The 8516-nt window shown below is 45.0% G+C and overlaps 1 protein-coding gene across 6 annotated transcripts; it reads right to left on the bottom strand.

Moving 5' to 3' along the window:
- Positions 1 to 283: 283 nt before the first annotated feature.
- LOC127591389 (ARF GTPase-activating protein GIT2-like) lies at positions 284 to 8484 on the bottom strand. 6 transcript variants are annotated; one of them, XM_052051510.1, is made up of 21 exons: positions 8366 to 8484; positions 7992 to 8041; positions 7756 to 7822; positions 6888 to 7021; positions 6674 to 6801; positions 6409 to 6514; positions 6267 to 6353; positions 6034 to 6164; positions 5390 to 5484; positions 5261 to 5306; positions 4898 to 4949; positions 4743 to 4815; positions 4533 to 4630; positions 4342 to 4453; positions 3712 to 4082; positions 2966 to 3175; positions 2731 to 2820; positions 2268 to 2344; positions 1949 to 2107; positions 1492 to 1555; positions 284 to 1336 (listed from the first exon to the last, which is right to left on the bottom strand). In XM_052051510.1, exons 3-21 carry the CDS (start codon positions 7805 to 7807, stop codon positions 1133 to 1135), a joined length of 2289 nt encoding a protein of 762 aa, XP_051907470.1. In that variant the 5' UTR covers positions 7808 to 7822; positions 7992 to 8041; positions 8366 to 8484; the 3' UTR covers positions 284 to 1132. The 6 variants fall into 6 exon arrangements, with proteins under 6 accessions (XP_051907470.1, XP_051907473.1, XP_051907475.1 ...); XM_052051513.1 differs by lacking the exons at positions 7992 to 8041; positions 8366 to 8484 and having other exon boundaries at positions 3712 to 3864; positions 3931 to 4082; positions 4898 to 4946; XM_052051515.1 differs by lacking the exons at positions 7992 to 8041; positions 8366 to 8484 and having other exon boundaries at positions 3712 to 3819; positions 3931 to 4082.
- Between the last annotated feature and the right edge of the window lie 32 nt (positions 8485 to 8516).

The following is an 8516-nucleotide window of genomic DNA, read 5'->3' on the forward strand; positions in this document are numbered from 1 at the left end:
TCACATGAGCCGCTAAGGACGCCACTCACTCTCACACACGCGCACACACGCACACACGCACACACACACAAAAAGTTTGGCTGTAACCAAAAAACACTGATGTCAGATACAGTGAACCCTGACTATTTGTGGTTCGCTATTCACAAATTCACATATTCACATTTTTTTCCCCCCTGTGGAACGTGCCCTGGGCTATTTGCTGAAAATTTCACCTATTCGCTGCTTGTTTGTGTAAGGCTTTAAAAAGCTATTTTGAAGCGATATCGCTGTCATTTGTTTTTGCTTTTTGTTGTTTTGTTTTTAAGGTTAGGAAGGAGCAATATTTAGCCTGGATTGTTAGCGGAAGTTACAGATTCTACACTGCTTTGTTTTTGATCTGCGTATAGACTATTGCAAAAAAGCTCAAGCTAACAAATGGTGGGCTCATTGTATACGGGCAATTCCGGTGCATATTTCAAAATCAATTATCTTTATCGTTATTTAAGTGTTTTGGGGAGGATAGTATGTAACATATTCATGGTTTAAACTACTAATATTCAAAATATCCAAACATTTGAGGGGCGGTCAGCTTCTCATATTTCTTTTCTATTCGCAGCAGGGCTCGGCTTTTATCCTCCACAAATACCGAGGGTTTATCATCGTTGCCATGGCAATATATCCTATTTGTTTTGGAGCACATGGACTGAAAGTGAGGTTGGCTCCAAATCTATGTAATCACGCCTTTGCTATCAGTGAAATGCTAATTGCTAGCTGTGGCGGTTGTGAGGTAATATCTTCTCCTCCGTCTAAAACCAGGGGTTTCCAAACTGGGGTCAAGCAAACAATTTTTAATGAACTATTAGGTCGGATCATTTTTAATATGTCCTCCATATCGTTAGGACTTTTTTACTCTTTCTGAAAATCAATTTTTCAATTCCTATGGCCCATTGATTAGATTTCTTTCTCCCTTGGAAACAAAAGTTTGCGAACCCCTGGTCTTGACGTATCATTGTGGTTCACGATCAAGGTAATAATAAATACTGTTCAATTTTCCAAGATAAAGGAATGTAGTTCTCAAGGACGTGAAGTGACCATTTGGGGGTGGGTTGAATTGAGTTGAAGGGATGGTGGGGAGGGGGGGGGGGGGTTCTGGCTAGTTGCTGTTCTCTTTGGTGGTCACAGTGACGAGCTGCTTGGCGGCTTTGGCAATGTCGTAGGCGCACTGGATGACCTGTTGCGTGACCAGCTGGACGTCGGCGGCGGCGGGGGGGCACGGCCCGCGGCACTCGCCGTGCAGCCGGCCGGCGCTGGTGGTGAGCAGCGACAGGGAGCCGCGAACCGTCTCCGAGGACGGCCTCTGCCAGGAAAAGACAACGAGATGAGAGAGAGAAGGGTTCGGAATCTATTGTCAAAGAGCAATATTCAAAATTCAATAGGCGAGACCGCATAATGCTCATTGTGTGGTGGTGTTTCGTAAACACGTGCTGCATTTGCGGAGGGGTGTCGCATTACCTTGGGAAACAGAGCGGCCATCTCTTTCACAGCCACGCAGATCTTCTCCGAACATGGTAGGAAGCTGTCCAGAGACAGACAAAAACACACGTGTGGTCAGTGGTAGAACGGGTGTCATTTACTGGATGCGTACTTAATTCGAAGTATTCATTTCCCCGTTTTGCGGGACGAGCAGCGCAGAACGGTGGTCAATGTAACAATGTAACATTGTAAATTTCCCCAGTGTGGGGCAACTAAAGGATATCTTATCTTAACTATGTCACACCAAGCTCCGCAGTCTGCTTTGGTGTTTAGCTACAGATACCTGATACTCACATTCCTGTCGAGAGGCTGAAATTCCAAGGAGTTGGACAATTTAAAAATAAACAAGGTCTCCAAATGATCCATTTTGACAAGTAATAAGTTACGTGCAAATTTCTGTAAAAAATAAAAAAATCACAATTGAGGGATGGCGTACCTTTCGTGTTTGGTCTCCTGGGCGGCCCTCAGAAGTTCCTGAATATTCTTGGTGATTTGCTCCGTCTTACAGATGACGTCCTCGGTGCACGGAAGGGCAGTGGCGTCTTCCTCGCCTTCGGTCTCGCACTCCACCGCTGCTGAGGCTACAAGGGGGCTGCTGAAAAGTGCACAAAATGGAGGGAGGGGGATCTTAAATTGGGATGAGAGCTATTAAACCTGTATGGATGGTTGCTGTTTGTATTTTTTTTATTATTTACATTATTAATACAATACAATACATTAAAAGTGTATAACTTAAAGCACCAAAAATGTCTTACCAAGTATCCTCTGGTTCAGAGTGGGTCGGCGCAGCATCATAGTTGAGCACGGCGCCGTGTGCCTCCAAACTGCAGCCCTGTGGGGACACCAGACAAATGACCATCCGATCCAAATGCGCAGACAAAACCACACAAGCATGCACATGTCGGATGCAAAAGGGGACTGCAAGCGAAGGGATGCAATTAGTCGATGCAAACGAATGCCGGCATGAATAGTGAATGTTTTTTACGAACGGCAATGAAGCACATTTTAGCTTTCTTTCAAGGACATTTGGACCCCGCGTCTGGATTTTAGCGACTCGGTTTCAGAAAAAGTCACAAGCGAGCAAGTCAAAGCCGAGATGCTTTTAAAAGACAGCCACGTCGGGTGAGAGGCGGCTAGCATAAAAAGAGAGGGTGGGGGCGGGCGGGGCGGGGTAGGGGGGGGGGGGAGTGCTTTTTGTGGAGCCCTCCAGTACTTAACCCTTCGAGATCTCTCATCCCGCGACCAGGACAGGGAGGAGGGGAAGGATGGGAGGGAGGAAGCGGCCGTTCCCAAAGGACCCCTCCCTATCTAGAAAAGGGGTCACACCAAGTTGAGCCAACTCCAATGAAATGAATGAAAAAAAAAAAAAAAACACCACCAGCTCCAAGCCAGCCATGTACACTGAGTCACGTCAACAGCCGAGCAGGAGCCAAAATGCCCTCGTGGCGCTTACATTGGTAGGGAAGGGCTGTAAGACGACACCGTCCTCCCGCCGAGAGGCGTCGTCGCGGTGGGGGCACTGTCTGGAGATGGAGCCGGTCTCGTACATCGACATGGCGCGTCCGCCGCGGGTCTGGTGTCGGCCCACGGGCCCCTGGACCTGGTGCTGGGAGCCCGGGGCCTGCCACCGCAGCGTCGTGTTCTCCGTTTGAAGGGAGTTCAGCTGGGGAGGATGGAAGAGGGGACGCGGGTCCAAGGGGCATTAATAATGGAGGAAATTGCGGCCAAGCCTCATGGAAAAAGCCTTTTGTCGGCTATTTTAAGACACGGTGGTGCCTTGACTTCCAAGTAGGGCTTGCACAATCCCAAAAGGATGCAATTTGCTAAGGGGCAACTATTTTTTTTCAACGATTATATCTGTAAAACGTATCATTTTTAGTGAAGAAGAATTTTTAACCGACGCCGATTCTTTTTCATCATAGCCACACGTCTGACGTTCGCAGTCAAGCAAACCGCATCAAAAATCGCTTCAAAATTCAGTGAGTTGTGAATTTTTAAAGTGCGCGCGTCACTAAGTCTCAAACGGAATCAATTAATTTCCTGCGAATTATATGAAAGCTCCCTTCGGGTTCAGTTTGCCTTCAGGTTCATGCAATTTACAGCAAACAACGTCCCAATCATTTTCAGTTTTTTTTCCCAACTGAAGGAGACTCCGCGTTGACATCATCAATCCACGTCCGGGTTAAGAACTTCACTAACCTTGCCCTGCATGGCTCGCAGTTCTTCGCTCAGGTGACAGTTGACTTTGAGAAGCTGTTGGATTTTGGCTTCCGAGGCGGTGAGGGCGCTTTTCACATCCATGAACTCCTGAACCGTGATGGGACCGTCCGACAAGTCGGATGACTCAGAGCTCTGGTGCATGTCAACGAAATTCAATTGATCATCGTGTGTGCGGAAGAAGTAGGTGCTTCGGCAAACCTTGGTTCTTCCCTCGGTGCCGTTGTCCCTGCGGGTCGCCTCTTGGACGGGATCTTCATCCGAGGCCACGCTGTCGTAGTCGGGCTGGTCGTTGTCTTGGCTCTCGCTGCTGTGGCGACTGTTTATTCCTTGCAGGATCAGCTCCACACTCTCTGTAGGCAGAGACATTTAATGAAGACATACAGTGGACAGTGATGTCGTCATTGTTGCAGTAGGCGTGTGCAATTCATCGAAATAAATCATGATTTCAAGTTTCCCTTCTCACGATCATGCTGTATTTTGCTTTTTTTCCCCACAAATGTCTGTAATTTATTTAATGTAAATATATTCAGCTGTGATAGGCTCCGGTTACTCTTTGACATAAATGAGAATAAACTAAAAATGAATAACGGTACGGATGAATTTTCGTACCTTTCGGACTTTCGCAGGAGTTCCCCCACTGCCGACGTTTGGCATCTGTCAGAATATCGATGACCAAGGTGGCAAATTCGTGGGCGCTAAACCTTGCCAACTTTTGACGACCCTGAGGACGGAATTCATTCATTTAAAAACAGCACACATGAACATTAAAAAAAAAATTAAAAAACGGGTGCAAAACTTGCTTGGTTTCTGGTGGAGGAATATTCGGGGTTGACTGGCAGGAAAGGGACCACCGTGGTGTCTGTTACCAGTGTGCTGTGGTTCTGAGTGGCCAAACACACTAGAAAAGAACATGCAAAATAAAGTATAAAAAAGTATTAAATATATTTCTTAATCATGAGTATACTAATAGTTGGGTCTTTGGTGTGCCAAGTGTTTTTGCTGCATCATACCCGCGTCCGTTTCCCGCCTGTCCACTTCGTCGTAAACATCCATAGCAAGCTCTTCAAACTGATGGTTACTTAGCTGGAACAGGAAAAAAAAAAAAAAAAACGGTCAACCAATCATATGAACTTAAAAATATGTAATTGAACAGGAGGCGCCTTACAGACTGGAGCTTCTTCTTGGCGGCTTTTGCAAATTCTGACAAATCTAGACTGCTGAAAAAAAATAAAATAATAATAATAATAATTAAATCATTTCAAAATTAATTCATAGGAAACCAAAAATTGTGCACATGCAGTCACAAAAAAAGATATCAGCTGCTTACTTATTCCTGTAGTCATCAAAAGAAGGCAATGTTGGAAAAGTATTTGTCTTGAAAATTGACTCAATGAAAAATAAAGCATTTCTCTTTGTTTTTAATATAATACAGCTATGGCAATCCATACAGGTGACACCGCAAAATTGTAACTAAGTAACTGTGACCTTTTTTTTTCCCCAGAGTTAGAAACAATAAAAGCAAGTGTACCTGTCTGCCATTTGAGGGATGATGAAGTGATGGCCAAATCTGTGATCTGTAACAACATAATCATCGACGTCAAACTTTCAACCATAAGGCAGCGGAAGAAACTTTAGGGTCGACGCTTCGCAATATTACCTGGTCTTCGTCCACAAAGGTAAAATGTTAAGCGATCGGTGAGTTCGTATTGGATCTCCACGAGGCGCTCGGCCAGCTCCTGATGCCCAGCTTGTCTGCAACATCAAGTTTGGAACATGTAAGGAACCGACCGCTCAGATATATTTAAAAAACAAAACAAAAAAAACTACATTAGCACAAGTTTGGGATGCAGTTGTTTTTCCAAGTAAAATGTTTGAAATGAGTATTTTTCCAAATTTGCTTTTGTCGAAATAACTCCTAGTGCCACTTTCTATGACCTGTTTTGAGCTCTCTTTTTTTTTTGTTTGTTTATTGATTATCAGGCTGTACAGAATTTGGGAAACGCTGGCATTAAGCGTAAGACGATACATTTGAAGGGAAATGATATATAATGTGCTGAAGGGAGGAAACCACTAAATGGTTCGGCTGAGCATGCAGGCCAACTGAATTTTGCTTCAGTCTTACATTCATTGAATTAGTCATCCGTCATGTGACATCATCATCCTGCATTCATTGTTTCACACACCATGCTCATGGTGGACTACAAGCACTTTGTCCATGTTACGGCTCTGGTTAACACATTAAAATAAAAATAGTAAACACTCCTCTCAGACTGTAATTGACGCACGTGGGCCTGGCTTTACCTAGCGTAGTCAATGGGGGTCTTCCCAATGGAGTCAAGAGCGCCGGGATCAGCTCCATACACAGCCAATAGCTCGGCTTGTAACAATTGTCCCGCTTTTGCTGCTATGTGCAGTGGCGTGTTTCCTTTCTCCTGTGACCCCGTTTCCAAAAAAAAAAAGCGGCATATTATTAGTAACATGATATCACGTGAAAAGGAAATAACACAAACAATCGTCTGGATAGTTCCATTCACCGGATGGAAGAAGTTGGCCTGTGCTCCCAGGGATAAAAGTCTCAGGCAGGTCTCCAGGTTCCCCGTTCGAACGCTGGAATGCAGTTGCTGCGCAGAGAGAGACGAGTGAGTTTGGCTTCATGATGGGACATCAAATTCTTACCTTGCTGAGATCTTTGGCGGTCACGCTGTCATCCTCCCGACAAGGCATGCGATGGACGAATGCCAACATCTGGTATTTGGCCTTGATGAACTCTGTTTTATTGGGACTGGAGAGAACACATTTGGTTTGAGTCTGTCATGTAGTGTTGTGAAAAGATTAGGATAACCTCAAATGGGGTACTCTTCTCTAATTGACACTGCGCCTCAATTAGTTGCTACATAATAATAACAATAGTAAAATCCAAACGTAAGTGGCAGTCACTTACTGAACACGATCTTGAGGATTTGCTTTACGCTTGCCACTAGCTGAGGAAGAGGAGGAGGAAGAAGAGGGGTCCAGAAGGCTGTGCTCCCATATGGAATTAGCTCCATTTCCGTAAAGTGTCTGGACCATCTAAAACGAGTCATTAAACTCTCCATTAATGTGTGAGGTACGCAAACAGCTACAGAAGTGGTCCTATCGCTATCACCAATGGTCACCTGAAACTGGGACGGGGGCCACACTGAGTGGGTCAAATGCCGGACTTGGGAGCTGTGTCGTCCCAAACCGCGATGAATGCTACAGCATTCATCGCAGATCAACACACCCCGGTTGACGGAGGCCCAGCGAGGCTCTGTAAAACGGAAAATTAGGTTTGTATTCAGTGATGCTCGTAAACTCTTGCCATTCATGGGAGTTGGGCTAAGTTTATCTTGAGACTTAAACACTAGAGAGCATGTGTTTTTTACCTACACCAAAGGAGCCGACGGAAAAAAAAACACCTGACCGTTGCATTAGTGTAGGTTCATGATAGCTACAGTGCAACACTAAATTGAAAAAATGCGCGCTATATTCCCTGCGTACGAACGGAATGTGATAAATAGAACCCATTCTCACACACGGAAACGAATAATGTGCATTCACAAATAAATGAGAGATAAGATTTGGCCCCTTGTTACATGGGTGGATGCACGGATAGACAGACTGATATACTTTGGTCATCCCCCTGAAATATCATAAGAAACATTATGCCGCTTTACTGGCCATTTAGCAACAAACGTTCACCAGCTAATCTACAATTCACGACGACGCAGCATTGACAGCTGGTGAGCATCATCAGACTACGAATGAAAATATCGCGAGAAGCAGAAAAGTTCGCTCCAGCTCGCGCACAAACACAAGCAAAAACACTACCACGGACACATTTAAACCACAATCGTAACAAATAGAAGACATTATGTGTAGTAAATCAGCTATGTTGTAGGTTAGCATCACCATCGTAATACAGTGCAGGCAAAAATTGCACGGTTGTGTTGGAGGCTATAGCAGGTTAGCACGGCGGCTAGGCAGTTAGCTTGTTTGACATACCCGGGGCGCTGCAGTCTGCGCAGACCTCTTTGCTTCGCACTCGCTTTGACATCCCCCCTTACAGACGCTTATTCAAACAAAACAGAAGAGTGGACAATAGTGAGTGAGCCAGTCGAGCAGCAGTCGATTATGGTTGTCGAGACAAAAAGCAACAACTCTCTCGCTCTCTCAGCCCATCTGCCCTGCCTACTGTTGAACAAAGATGGGATGGAACCCGTTCCGATTCTCTCATGTACCTCCTTGTTCGCTTCCTCGCTCACTTCCGCATCCCGTACGTCCACTTAACCTGCATAGAATTCGAACCGTATGAAGGAAAAATACGATTGACAAATACCTGTATATGATATGCTACGTTGCATTATATAATAATTAGTATTTCATACACATTGATGCTTGATTTGAATTCGTTCCGTGATTCAGCTTGTATGTCAAATCAACTTTCCACATTGAAATTATTAGTGCTGTACAGATGAGCTGCAAGGAGTTGAGGCATCTCACTGAATTATACTTATACTGTCCCAAGGCAGACCCGCCAAAGGGCGGGGGTCGGGGGCACATGTAATGCATGGGGGACTGGGGTTATTAATTATACCCTACAGACAGTACTTACTTTGCTTTATTTTTGATTGTCGCCGTATTCTATTCGCACTACATTTTCCCTCCCAGTCAGAAGTCTTGAATGGCGCAGATAATTTGTGAAGATGCCTCGTTCACTTCTTCCTTGTGGATGTATCTTCGAGCCAGAACTCATAGGATTAATA

Source organism: Hippocampus zosterae, chromosome 18 (genome assembly GCF_025434085.1).
Source record: "Hippocampus zosterae strain Florida chromosome 18, ASM2543408v3, whole genome shotgun sequence".
In the NCBI taxonomy this organism is placed as follows: domain Eukaryota; kingdom Metazoa; phylum Chordata; class Actinopteri; order Syngnathiformes; family Syngnathidae; genus Hippocampus; species Hippocampus zosterae.

Coding starts and splice junctions, on each gene's coding strand:
- LOC127591389 (XM_052051510.1), bottom strand. CDS start 7,807: ATGTCAAAGCGAGTGCGAAGCAAAGAGGTCTGCGCAGACTGCAGCGCC. Junction 5,485..6,033: donor ACCCCCATTGACTACGCTAG/GTAAAGCCAGGC, acceptor TTGATGTTGCAG/ACAAGCTGGGCATCAGGAGC. Junction 4,950..5,260: donor ATCCCTCAAATGGCAGACAG/GTACACTTGCTT, acceptor ATTTTTTTTCAG/CAGTCTAGATTTGTCAGAAT.